Source organism: Paroedura picta, chromosome 1, assembly GCF_049243985.1.
Source record: "Paroedura picta isolate Pp20150507F chromosome 1, Ppicta_v3.0, whole genome shotgun sequence".
In the NCBI taxonomy this organism is placed as follows: Eukaryota; Metazoa; Chordata; class Lepidosauria; order Squamata; family Gekkonidae; genus Paroedura; species Paroedura picta.
The window spans coordinates 37786395-37799749 of NC_135369.1; the positions used below are offsets into that span (position 1 = coordinate 37786395).

Sequence of the window (13355 nt, forward strand, 5' to 3'; positions counted from 1 at the left end):
ATAGACAGTTCTTCCTTTTGCCCACAGGTGGAGCTTCTCAGCCTTCTGAAATCCAGGCTGGTGACAGGCCTGATAATCGGTGGTTGCATTATGAAAGTGGCAGTTTACCAAGGACAAAGGAGGCTTGGGAGTCCTGTTGTTTTGTGGAGAAAACGCATTGGGGATATTACACCTGGCCTCAGTAAGTGCTGGCTTAGCATCTTTCTCCAGTCAGGAATTGCAGCCACTTCAGAGTTTCCTTTTCAGCCTGCTGGTTGTCTCTTCCCTAAAACATTATTGGCCTGCTTAAAAATGGATTAATTGGACAATTCATGGCTGCAACAACATTGAATGAATTCAGAATATATTTCAAAGAAACAATTCTTAGGGCCATTGCTTTTGGGGGAAGATATCTGTACTGAGTCAAGCATTTTTATTTTATTATTTCATGTACTGCCCTTCCTCCATGAAGTGGGGCTCAGAGCATAATATATGTACTGAGTATATGTAGCATACAGATATTGAGAAGGGCTTGGATGCAGTGGAAGATTTCTACAGAAGGGTAGTGGTGGTGGTACTTTTATTGATTTTTCCTCCTTCCTGCTGTAGACCTCTACCTCTTCCCTCCCCCATTTTGAAGAGGCATTTTGGACTGCAGTGGGATGGGGAGGTGAGGAAGTCCAGTTATGTCTGTAAAAAATACCAGTGGTTACATGCCAGAAAATGTGTACGCATATGGCATATGTGCCAATGTGCATTATTTATCATATTAAAATTAGCAATTTTAAACACAATATATGAATGTGTGCACGAATTCACAATTTATTTATGATATTATTATTATTATTCAGGTCAAGGACTGCCTTTGACCCCACCCCATGTATATATTATGTTCTAAGGATGATACCCCCACATATGGAATAAAGCATGGTGTAAATCTATAAAGTGCTAAAAAGGGAAAGTACGATTCCCTACATTTTAATTTGGCCACATGGGTGTGATACTGACTGCTTTTCTCATACAAGAAATTTTGCTTACGTTTGTAATTGCTTTTGAGAGCTGCTTCTTCTAGTGGTAATAGAAGTACATTTTTTGTTTTATTTAAGTATGATATTGAATGTTGGCTTATAGGATGCCTTCCCCTCCCCCTGTTTCTAGAAACATGGAGATTTATGCTTCTGTAGAGCAACAACCTAAACTTGGAAGGAATAGAGATGAACTTTCAGAGGTAAGACTGAGATCTTAAATTTTGCTCAAAGCCTGTCATAGGCTGATGCAAGATTAAGTATATCTGTTTCTCTTGTGATTGTGAGTGACTTCGAGTGAAGACCCACAGCAGTGATTTTGAACTCCGCACACATCTTCTTTAAAACAGGAATACCAATGCTGGCTTATCTGTGTACTGAAGAATTTGTTGCTGAAGATTGACAGTGGATCTTCTGATCAGTTTCAGTTTTTAACAAGGAGAATAAATTGTAATTTTGAATATTTGACTTCATGGTGATATGGATTGAAAGCAGATGATACACTTAACCTTTCTGGGCTTGAGGGGTTGTGTGTATGTCCATCACTGGATGCTCTATGCACCATAGATGTAACACCATAAAATTGAAATGTCATAGTTCCTGATTTCCCTTCCAATGTAGTGTTTTTGGTGGAGTTAGTTTACATATATTGCTACCAATAATCAAATATTGTTGTCTGGTGTAAAGAAATCAATGTAAAAGAAGAACATGTGAAACAACCGTCGTTTTCTTAACAGAGCAGAGTTGATCCTGTGAGACATCCTCTGGTTAAACCATCAGACCATCCAGCCCAGTCAAATTGCTCAGATTAAAAGTTATCCCTTGAGGTCCCTTTCCCATCATCTCTTGACTGAAATTCGTCTAAGTGGAAATGCCAGAGAGAGAATTTGTGACCCCTCTAACATGCCAATAACATTCTTTGTCCCTGAGATGTGCCCCCCTCCAAGAGTTGGTTTTTCTGTGCATGCTCTCCCTTAAACACAAGAAATCATCCTAATTTCAGAGAGATATAGATTTAAGAGCACTTTGCTCTTGCCAAGAAATTGCCAAGTTCTCTTACTTTGAAACTTGTCTATTAATCACTTATGGAATAATTGGGGTGATTTGGTGATTAACAAGTGTCTCGTTATGAGTACATCAATTGGCTGTGATTTGATTCTACAAAAAACAAACAAAACACCACAACCAAGCTGAGTGCTGGTGCAATGTACAGCATCTCTGAATAAAGCAGTCTGGTGAATTTTGGCTCCACAGTACTTTTCTCATTGGGGTGTTACTCTATAGGGTGCTCATAATACATTTCTGTTTATCTAATCGGCACTTTGGTTACTTTACACTTTCTTCTTTTCTTGCAGGCCGAGCAAGTAATCTATGATCACTTTTCTGATGCAAAATTTGTTGACCAATTAATCAAGTTTCTTTCTTTAGAAGACAGAAAAGGAAAAGATAAATTTAACCCACGTAGATTTTGCCTCTTCAAGGTAATTAGATCTCTTTTTTTAAACCTTTCTTCTGGGAGAGGCTAGCAATCAGTCACTGAAAAAAGAGCAACACTGAACAATCTGTGTGATTAAGCCTTTATAATGGTGATACTACATTTTATGTTTTATTTCATACTATTGCCTTCCTGTATGATGGCTAATATGCACTTGGAATATGTGCTTGTAAAAATATCTTGAAAAGAACATTAAGCATGTATATCAGAGAGCACAGATCCAGAAAGTGCTTTCTCATGTGCATGTAGTAGGCTTGCGTCTATGCAGTGGAGTATTCTGCTGTTTGTCGTCCTTGTCCTGAGCAATCCCATATGAGTTCTGTGGAGGCCAGCCACCAGAAAACTTTTTCACTAAGCTAGATAGAGACAGCTAAGGGGCAGTTACTCCAATCAGCATCCAGTAGCCTTTTCCTGCCCAACTGTTACGTCGCAGAGGAGGAGCCAGCCCCCATCTCCTCAGTAAGCTCTTTGCTGCTGCTCTGAGAGGACTTACCTCACTAGCGATTGCTATTTTTCTCTTTGAGAGGAATTCTTCTGAGGCAGCATGTCTTTATTTTTAAAATGTGCAACTTGTGCGACAAAGATGTCTCGGACCGACAACCATACCATATGCTTACTCTATTTGGGGGAATTCCATAATGTCGGTGCATGTTCGGTTTGTCAAGGGTTCATGCCTAAGGTCCGTTCTGAGCGTGCCACTAGACTAAAGGCAGCTCTTTGGCAGAAAGCCTTATCTGTATTGGCCCCACCCGTTGTGCAGCTGCTGAGACTTCGGTCTTTTGGGTACCAAAATTGATACAGGAGCGTCCCTCAGATCCTCCATCCTTGTCTTCCATGAAATCAGTTCCAGCCTTGGATCCGTTTAGAAAACAGATTCGATCCCCAGACTCAACAACGATCTTCATCAGAACCACCTCCTTTGAAGAAGCACAATTCGAAGAAGAAGGCTCACGTGGTTCCATCTACTGTGTCAGATCCGACGGACGACCTCTTCGTTCGAATCCCAAATCCTCCACATGCACCTCAAGCTAGGTTGGTTCCGAGGACCCCATTGCCAAGACACATTCACCTTTGGGGTGGATGATCATTTGTGACTTCGCTGACTGGGATGATTCTGTTTCTGAGCCTAGGTTGCAATCCCCAGTTCATCATCAGTAGTTGGTTCCAACTTCAGCAGGATTGCCCTGTTGCCGTCATAGCCGAGATTGGCTCGGCTTCACCACCTTCAGCTAGACACCATTCTGAGAGCACGCAGTCTGCTGGGCATGGGCCCTGGACTCCTCACCCGGAACACCCTTATGGTTCTGAAGAGGAAGAAAGAGCATCTGTAGTTGCTTCCGAAGGGTTGTCAGAACAGTCCCCAGATGACACAGTGGAAGATTTGATCTCGCCTAATGAGGACTTCCACTTAATTATAGAGCAGATGCTTAGGATGGCACAAGCTCTTGAGATTCCTGTGATTTTCATTAACAATAAACCAAAGGATAAGATATTGGGACACCTGTACCCGACTCTCCAGGATAAGTGGCTTTTTCTCTTTTGGAGGATTTCCATGACATTGCAACAGAGATGTGGGCAAAACCCTCATCCATGCCTGCTACTTTCAGGAGGATAGAGAATATCTACCGGTTGCAAGATCAAGGTTTGAAGTTTTTATTCAATCACCTGCTACCTGCTGAGGAAATGCAGGCCAAGTATAAATCAGGAGTCCACGCTACTTCTGCAGATAAGGAAGGAAGAAAGATACTCTCTTAGCAGGAAAATATATGCTTCGAGTTCTTTAGTACTGAGAATTGCAAACTATGAGGTGATTATGGGAGCGTACCAGCTCTTATTATGGGAAAAGACAATACCATACCTCAAGCAATTATCTGAAGAGCGAAGAGCCCTTATTTCCAGGAAGGCATTGGTTATTGGACACTTCAGTTAAGGTTCACCTGGCCACGATTTCAGCTTTCATTTCCCAGTGGAGGGAAAATCCCTTTTCTCTCATTGGACTTCCAAGAATTTTTTTAAGGGACTGAATAATATTTATTCCCCAATGGTCCTTGACTTTGGTTCTTACGCAGTTAATGCATTCACCCTTTGAGCCTTTGGATAGTTTGTTAGTCTCTCTGTCTTATAAGATGGCATTCTTGGTAGCTATTACCTCTGCCAGGCGGGTCGGGGAGCTAGCGGCCCTGAGAGCGGATTATCCATTTTTAAAGTTCTTTTCAACTAGAGTTGTTCTACATCCTAGTTTGCATTTTGTTCCCAAGGTGGTTCTATGTTTCACTTTTCACAGGATATTAACCTTTCAGTGTTTTTTCCTGCTCCCTCATCCCCAGCAGAAAATGCATGCCACATGCTGGATGTCAAGGGAATCCTTTCATTTTAATTAAAAAGAACAGAGTTTTTCAGATGTTCTCCCACATTGTTTGTAGGATACTCTGGTTCAAGGAGAGGTAAACTTGTCTCTTCACAGACTATCTCCAGGTGGATAGTGTCTGCAATTAGAGCAGCGTAGGATGTAGCAGCTGTCAGATGTCCTTTGATGGTTAGAGTGCACTCTACATGAGCCCCGGCTGCTTCCAGAGAGGTATTCCCTTGCTAGACCACCTGGTCGTCCATAGTTACTATTATACAATGGACATTGATGTCAGAAGGGAGGCTGCTGTGGGCACTGCTGTACTGCACTCTTTGTTTAATTAGTGCTCACCCCACACCTCAGTGTGTGCCGCTTTGCAGTCCCACTGCATGGGACAATGACGATGAAAAACAAGTTTCCTTACCTGTAACTGGTGTTCATCTAGTTGTCCTGCGCAGGCACACATCCCTCCCTCTTCCCCACTGTGAGCATGATTCTATGTTTGTTTGGGCAAATATTAAACAGTCTTTGATGCCCTTTGAGTTTCAGGTTATTTCTTTTTGCTCAGTTTGGTTAGCAAGGAGAGAACTGAGGGGATGGGGGTTGGCTCCTCCTTGACCATGTTGGGCAGGAAATGGCTACTGGAAGCTGATTGGAGGAGCTGTCTCTAGGCTAGTGAAAAATCTTCTGGTGGCTGGCCTGCGCGCTTGTGCAGAACCCATGTGTGCCTGTACAGGACAACTAGATGAACACTAGTCACAGGTAAGGAAACCTGTTTTTATTCCTGAACAGGAAGATATGCCATGCTTCCTCACCTTCTGCATAGCACTGTAAACAGCTTAAAAGACTTGTGTGAAGTTTAAGAAGTTTTCTTGCAGTTTGACATTAAGGTAGGAGCACAAACCTAGAAGCTCTGGTTCAATTTGGGCAGCACCCAAACCAAATGCTGAATTGAGCCAGAACTTCCCCAAAGAAGTCAGTTTTGATCTCCCTTCCTGCTGGCTGTGGACCTGCACTGTTGTTAGGTTTAAATGGCTATTACCCATTTTACCAGTTGGTTTTGCTTACCAACCAATGAAATGGTTTGCAGTCATTTTAGCCTAACAGCAGCTCACATCCATTTCACTGGTCCATTTCATTTCCCCCTCCTTTCAAATGTATGTGTGGAGGAGCAAAATGAATGGCTTGGAGCCATTAAAACCTAACTGCTAAATAGTGAACTTACCATGCTGTTAGATTTAAATGGTTTGCAGCCATTTCACCTATTGGTTTTGCTTCCCCTCACTCACAAATGGGGGGAAGTGAAATAGATTGGTGAAATGGCAGGTGTGCCCATCAGCTGTTAGGTTGAAATGAGTGTGAGCTTCCTGGGTAGTGAAATGGACAGGTTAAATGGCTTGCAGTCATTTAAACATAACAGCTGATGGGAGAACCTGCCAAAATGTCAGATTTAAGTGGCCTGAACAGTTTAACCAAACAAAATTCCAGTAAATCAGTTCCTGGACTATGAACTGGGCTAAGTTTGTACAGCTTTGAACTGATTTGTGCCCATCTCTATATGGCATGGTTGTTTGGGATGTGATATAGAAATTATAACAAAAATTCCCACTGTTCACACAGGTCACTGGAACACTTATTTAAGACAAACATCTATTTAATTTAATGGCTATATCTCCTGATTTTCTTTCTTGCATCTTACAACCAAAATACGTAGGCTTCTGAAGGGATTTCCAGTCTTGATACTGGACAGATTTAGATTTGTTTGGCTTCACTGAAATGTTTTTTCAGATCTGGGAAAATACGTTTATAATCTGCAGTTCAATTCAATTTATATTAATTAAATTTTAAAATAAAATTTAAAATCATGCTTCACAATAATCAATTTTAGTTCTCTTTCAAACAAATCTGAAGTATTCTATGTCCTTTTGTTTCGAAAGTAGAAGCTTACAAACCCTTTTTGTATGAGCTAATTCAAGCTTAACAGTAAACCTTGAGTCTTGTCTTAACAGGGCCTATTCAGAAACTTCGATGATGCCTTCTTGCCAGTACTGAAACCTCATTTAGAACGACTAGCAGTAGATTCCCACGAAAGTCCCCAGCGATGTGTAGCTGAAATTATAGCTGGTTTGATAAGAGGGTCTAAACACTGGACATTTGAAAAGGTACTGTATCTTTATTTTATTTGTAAAACTAAATAAGGGTATTTCAACAGCCATATTACAGAACAAATAAGCCCTTTAGTTTCGTAACAGTGGTATGTGAAATACTAACATAAATTCGACTTAATAACATTGCTGTTTTTAAAAATAGTTGATATTTTTAAAAGGGTCTACATCATCTACATTGATAATAACTGATCTCTGATGTTTCCTGAACAAAGATCCCGGCTTGGGTCCTAAGCCTTATTTCTGCTGGGGTCATATTTTGTCCTCTGTGGAAATGATCCTTTACTGCAAAGCATGTTGTTTGGGTGCTAGGTGCTTGTTGGTACGTTGAAAGACACTGACTTCACATGAGTGGTGGAAGCACCCAGTGCTGGGTGATTGCACTTGGCATGGGATGGCAAAAGACACTGTGTCAGCAAAAGCAAGTAAGACTTGAGTCCTACTTGCTAAAACATTTTTCTCCTAGTATCAGAGTTGTGAGTGGAACTTATATTGCTCTTGTAAATCACTTTCTGAATCTTATAAGACAGGCCACTCACCCTGAAACCTTAAAAACTAAAACATTTTGGTTTGGGTTTTCCCCAAACTGAAGCTAAAAATGTGGAGAACTCTTTGATGTTGCAAAGTTTCAGAACTGGGTTGGTGGCGGTGGTTAGAAATAACTATCTCCAGTTTGAAGCTGTGTTCTGCTGTACCCCAGACCATTAGTCTTATGAGTATTGTCTACTTAGACTGGTAGCAGCTCTTCAGAGTCTTTTAACATCAGCTACTGCGTGGTCCTTTTTAACTGAAGGTGCTGGGAGCTGAATCTTGAATCTTCTTTATGTAAAAAGGATATTTGACTACTTAGCCATATGCTGTCAGGTATCTATTATATAATAATAAAAGCACCTTCCTTGCTTATTTTGTACAGGTAGAGAACCTCTGGAAACTTCTGTGTCCCCTTCTTAGAACAGCTTTATCCAACATTACGGTAGAGACCTACAATGACTGGGGGACGTGTATAGCAACCTCATGTGTAAGTTTTGGACATTTTTATAAGGGGAGGGAATGTTTGAAAACCATACAATGCTGTTACACTCCACCACCACCACCCCCAGTTCTATTTTCTTCTCTCCTTAGATGAGGGTGGGTTTCAAGACCACCCCAGTTGTCCTGAGGTGATGCCCATTCTCCTTTGCTTCCTCCCTAGCCTTGAGGAATCTTGCCTGCTTTGCCACAGTGCTTGGTTGCCCATGTGCCCTGGCTGATTCTGTTTCATTCTGCCCTCCGAAACCTCTGCTGGTATTTATCTTCCATCTACCTGGCCATAAAGTTCTCTCTCTGGTGCAGGACAGGACTTGGGCTTTGCTGGTGTCCATTCTCTAGTGGGGCAGACAGATGATCTGGTTATACAGTCCAGTTGGATGCTGTGATTTCAGTTGGGAGGGGGTTCTGGCTAGAGCTGGCCCCTAGGCAACTATTAGGCCCCTTCATTTCATAGAGAGAAAAATGAGACGTCTAGAATGAACGTCTGCTTTTATTTACTGAGCATTTGAAATGAACAACGTAAAAAACAACGTTTGGTATTTTTATTTTATTTTAATCATTAATTTTGACAATTTTTGAATTGCATGAGCATGTTCAACTTTGCTTTCATGACTTGGGTAATAAGTTGTTTGAAACAAAGATTTATTCTGACCTATAACTGGTCAAGATCTTAGCCAGAGAAGGGGATTTCCATAATGATCTCACTGTGGCTGCCTTGAGAGGTGCTGGAACAGTCCGCTTGATTAGAAGAGTATTAATAATCCTGGCTAGAGAGGTCCCCATCTTATTTTAGCAAGACAAGCAGCCAGTCGATTTTGCCATGGGCCATACAAGCTCATTAGTTAACAATGATATTTGCTGCATGTTTGTGAATGTTTAGTGCTAGGGTTTTAAGTATATAAGTCTGGGATCCAGAGCAGAAGACCGCAAAACAGCTTGCAAATTTGTATCAGGAAAGTCAGCAATGTTCATTAAACATTTAAACCCTGGAGTTTAAGCATAGTACAGTTTGCCATTAATTCCACAGCAAGGTATCTTAAGGAGAAAGTTATCAGAAACTAGCCTCCTCAATCAAAATTATACCAAGCCTGAGTATGCCTTCTTGTCAGACCTTTCCATTCTGACACTTCTTCACATGTAATACAAATGCAGCACCTTCTTTATTAGACAACTCAAATGCTGGAATCAGAAATACCAATTTTTGTGGAGTAAACTCCATTAAATAAAATGGGACTTGCCTCTGAGTAGATCTGATTACGTTTGCTTCCAAAGTCTCTGTTACACCCACACCATTTCAAGCCGGAGGAAGGGAAAAAGGAAATGCTTGGGAATAGCTTTTCTTTTTAAAATAAGTAAATGAATAAAAATCCTTGTTTGAAGTGCAAGGAAGGAACAAAAGCATTAGAATTTTGAGACAAAGGGAAGAAGGTGAAGTCAGCAAAGCCCCATTCCTGCCGTGCCTTGATGTTCGGAGCAGTCACAAAAGGAAATAGTGTGGTTCAACAATCACATATATTCCCATAAAGTTGATTTCAACCACACTAAATGTATTTTAGTCCATCATTTAATCTGGATGTCTTTACAGCATAAAGCAGAATATGATGAAAAATATCTTCATGTTAACATCATAAAACAGAGTAAGAAATCTAGCACCCTGGATATGAGCCAGTTTCATAAGTCTTCCTCAGCTCATTCATCAGTTACTCACAACCAAACAAAGTTAAATTGAGCACATGGTGTCTTAGACAGCAAAGAAGGGTTGGTGTGTTGTTTTGTTATGTCTAGTTGCTTGCCAACGCCAGGAAAAGGGACTGTCCCAAAGTTAGTCCCACCTGTCATCTCCTCTTGTCCCTAGAAATTCAGAAGGTAGCCAACTTGAAAGGCAGGTGTGGGGTCACTCTCTTAGCACATCTCTACTTTCCCAGTGCCCTGTCTCTTGATGCTCCCTGAATGGTAATAGCCTCATTAGCAATGAGGCTCCAGCAGCAGCTTTTGATCCCCTTCTTTTAGCATTCTTCTTTCCCTCCCTATGGATGGTAGGGTTGCCCAGCCACATCACTGGAAAGTTGCCCCTATGCGGGAGGTTTTCACTGTGTCCGAAGGCATTATTGAGAGCTTCCACTTGTTGCAGCACCACCAATCCCAAGCCAAGCAACAGGGGAAGGCAATGGCTGCTACCTGGGTATCTTTGCTTGGCACCAAGCAGCGTTGCCACTTGTCATGCCCTGCAGAAAGGCACTGAATGGGGAAGGCAGGCTAGGTGCATTTATGGCAGCAGCAACAGCAGTGGCTCCAGCAGGCCACTGTCTTTTCTCAGGCAGCCTGAGCTGCTGCTTAACTAGAAAAAATAATAGATGAAGCTTCTGATCCTGATGTTCACATTTGTATGAAAAGTAACCTTTTTCATGATGACTAAGGCTGTAATCCTACGTGCTTTTAACTGGGAGTGAGTCTCATGGGACTCAGGAGGTGGTGAGTTCTCCTTCCTTGGCAGTTAATAGCCACCTCACAGAAAGGCTGATTCTATGAATTTAGGCGGATTGTGAGTGGGTGGGCAGAAGGAATTGTGTCCATGATGTCCATGCTTTTGTGGCCCTTTCTTGCATGTCCAGTGAAATGCCAATCTCCATTTTGGGATGAGGAAGCAAATTCCCTCCAGGCCAGACTGACCAGGGATTCTGGTTCTTGGAGGGGGGGGCATCATCTGGGTGAGAAATTGGGGTCACTGTGGGTGGACAGGTAGTTGTGAATTTCCTGCATCCTGCAGGGTGTTGGACTACATGACCCTGGAGGTCCCTTCCAACTCTATGATTCTAGAATTCTATGAATTTTGATTAATTAAACAATTTCTATTCCACCTTTCCTTGTGGTGACAAAGCAGCAACCATCTACAGGGGTGATTTACATAAGCTACCATTTTTATACTACATTTTTAAAACAATTGCTGTTATAGCATCTTCCTGTAATTTTTTTTTTTTTTTTGTGAAGAAATATAATGCTATTCAGTAAAATTCATCACACAATAGAGATGTTTGCGACTGAATTGATTTTTCCCTCAGGAAAGTCCTGTTGTGATCTCTGTCCTAAGTTACTTTTGCCTTAATTTTCTTTTGTTTTTAATACAGGAGAGCAGGGATCCCCGGAAATTGCACTGGTTGTTTGAACTGCTGTTGGAGTCTCCATTGAGTGGTGAAGGGGGGTCGTTCGTTGATGCATGGTAAAAAAAATTAAGTGTTTTACTTATTTGTGGGGAAGATCTGAGTGGCAAACTGAGCTCAGGTGTTCCCAGAACAAATAGTTCCTCTTCAGTCCTTGTTAGTGCTGATATATTATTGTAATTCTAAACACTATACATTGTTTCTCATCCCTTCCCCCTTTTCCTCTCCAGTCGCCTGTATGTCCTGCAAGGTGGCCTCGCACAGCAAGAGTGGCGGGTGCCAGAGCTGCTGCACAGATTGCTGAAGTACCTAGAACCTAAACTCACCCAGGTTTATAAAAATGTCAGAGAGAGGATAGGAAGGTCAGTGTCAACTACTTCAATTCTTATTTAAGTTGTTACTATTTATAACAGATGTATTCCACCCTTTCTCTTAGGTACTTGAAGTTTAATATGTGGGTCTGTCTCATTTTTTCATTGCAAAAAATTAGGTTGGGTGTCGAGGAAGTGATTTTAGCGGTTGGTTATGACTGCTGCTTGCAAAGTATCACTTCTGCCACAGCCCTGACTCTGGACGGAGCTCCTGCAGCTGGGCCAGCCTCCTCGGCTGCTGTCACCACTGCTGGCCGCCTCTGTGGCGGGTGTCACTCGAGGTCTTCTGGTGCGCTTAGTGGGCAGGTCTTACAGACTTACTTCCATTTCATTGAGAGCACCAGAAGATGTGTTCCACGTCAAAAACATTAACAGAATTCACAGAATCTGGTGGCATACCTGAAAAAGAAAGTTCAATATATTGATGATTGTGCTTTCTACATGTTTCTGGTGTTCAATCTCTGATGTAAATTAGAATAAGAAGGGTTAACAAGAACTTGCACTGGTTTGAGATCCAGTTGAGTTTTGATGATTATTTATACATCACTTCAAACTTGCTTCAGAGTTTGGACCTCTGAATATGTTATTTATTCCAGCCATTCTCTAGAAGGTGGCAAGCCTACCTGAAGAGGCTTGGCAGTAATAGGGAGTGGGCGTGCCCTTCATTCAAACTTAGATTGGAAGCTGTTATAAAGCTGAGCTTAACCTGATCTTGTCAAAGCTTGGAAGCTAAGCTGAGTCAGCCACTTGGGTGGGAGACAACTAAGAAAGTCTGGGGTAGCTATGCAGAAAAAGTCAGTGGCTAACCACCTCTGCTAATCTCTTACCTTGAAAATCCCATGTCTGTTGGGATTTGACACAGCACACAGTTACTATATAGAGAATGAACTGGGAGCAAATGGGGAAGTTTCCGAACTTTTATGAAGAACTAAACATGTAACACTTGATTGTGCTGAATCAGACTGGTCCCCCTAACACAGTAATGTCAACGGCTGTACCTACCACCAGGAATTTGGGGGTGATCTTTCATGTCTCCTTAACTATGGAGGTAAAGATTATGAAGGTAGCCCGTGGCAATTTACCCCCTGTCCCCAGAACACTTGGCCACAGTCATCCACACAGCGGTCACTTCCAGATTAGACTTCTGTAACTTGCTCTACGCAGACCTTCCCTTGTCTTTGACCCGGAAATTGCAGCTGGTGCAAAATGCAGCTGCTAAGGTCCTCACAAGTTCATGCTGAAGGACACATATCCAGCCTGTGCTGAGGCAGCTGCATTGATTACCAATTAGCTTCCGAATCAGGTTCAAAGTTTTGATTCTTACCCTTAAGTCCATTTGCGGCCTGGGTCCTGCATATCTGAGGGACTGCTTGCCTCCTTATGCCTCTCGCAGGGCTCTCCGCTCTGTGGGTTTGAATCTGGTGGTTGTCACCGGGAGATACGCCTGGCCTCGACCAGGGCCAGGGCCTTTTCAGTCCTGGACCTGACCTGGTGGAATGAGCGCCTGGAAGAGCTGAAGGTCCTGATGGAGCTGTCACAGGAGCTCCTCTGCCAGACATTTGGCTGAGGCCAGGCGAAAGAAGATCAGATCCCTCCCTGCAGCAGCCCCTTGTGCTGGACATCTGGGCAGTTACCTCTCCCAAGGATGGTTGTCCTCGGGTCTGGAGGGGAGGGAGCTTACAGCTGGTTTTTTGCCACCAATATTGAAATTTGCTGTTTTATGGACTGACCTGTTTTATGGATCTTATTGTAAACCGCCATGAGTCAGCAGAGTCTGGGAGTGGCG

The 13355-nt window shown here is 42.3% G+C and overlaps 1 protein-coding gene across 3 annotated transcripts in view; it reads left to right on the forward strand.

Moving 5' to 3' along the window:
* PSME4 (proteasome activator subunit 4) overlaps window positions 1-13355 on the forward strand; it is a 96872-nt gene that overhangs the window by 63531 nt on the left and 19986 nt on the right. For all 3 annotated transcript variants that reach the window (XM_077334243.1, XM_077334252.1, XM_077334261.1), the window contains 7 exons: window positions 28-181; window positions 1138-1207; window positions 2360-2485; window positions 6856-7008; window positions 7925-8029; window positions 11166-11257; window positions 11429-11560. In XM_077334243.1, the coding sequence (XP_077190358.1) occupies window positions 28-181; window positions 1138-1207; window positions 2360-2485; window positions 6856-7008; window positions 7925-8029; window positions 11166-11257; window positions 11429-11560 (832 nt within the window). The remainder of the gene's footprint in view (window positions 1-27; window positions 182-1137; window positions 1208-2359; window positions 2486-6855; window positions 7009-7924; window positions 8030-11165; window positions 11258-11428; window positions 11561-13355) is intronic.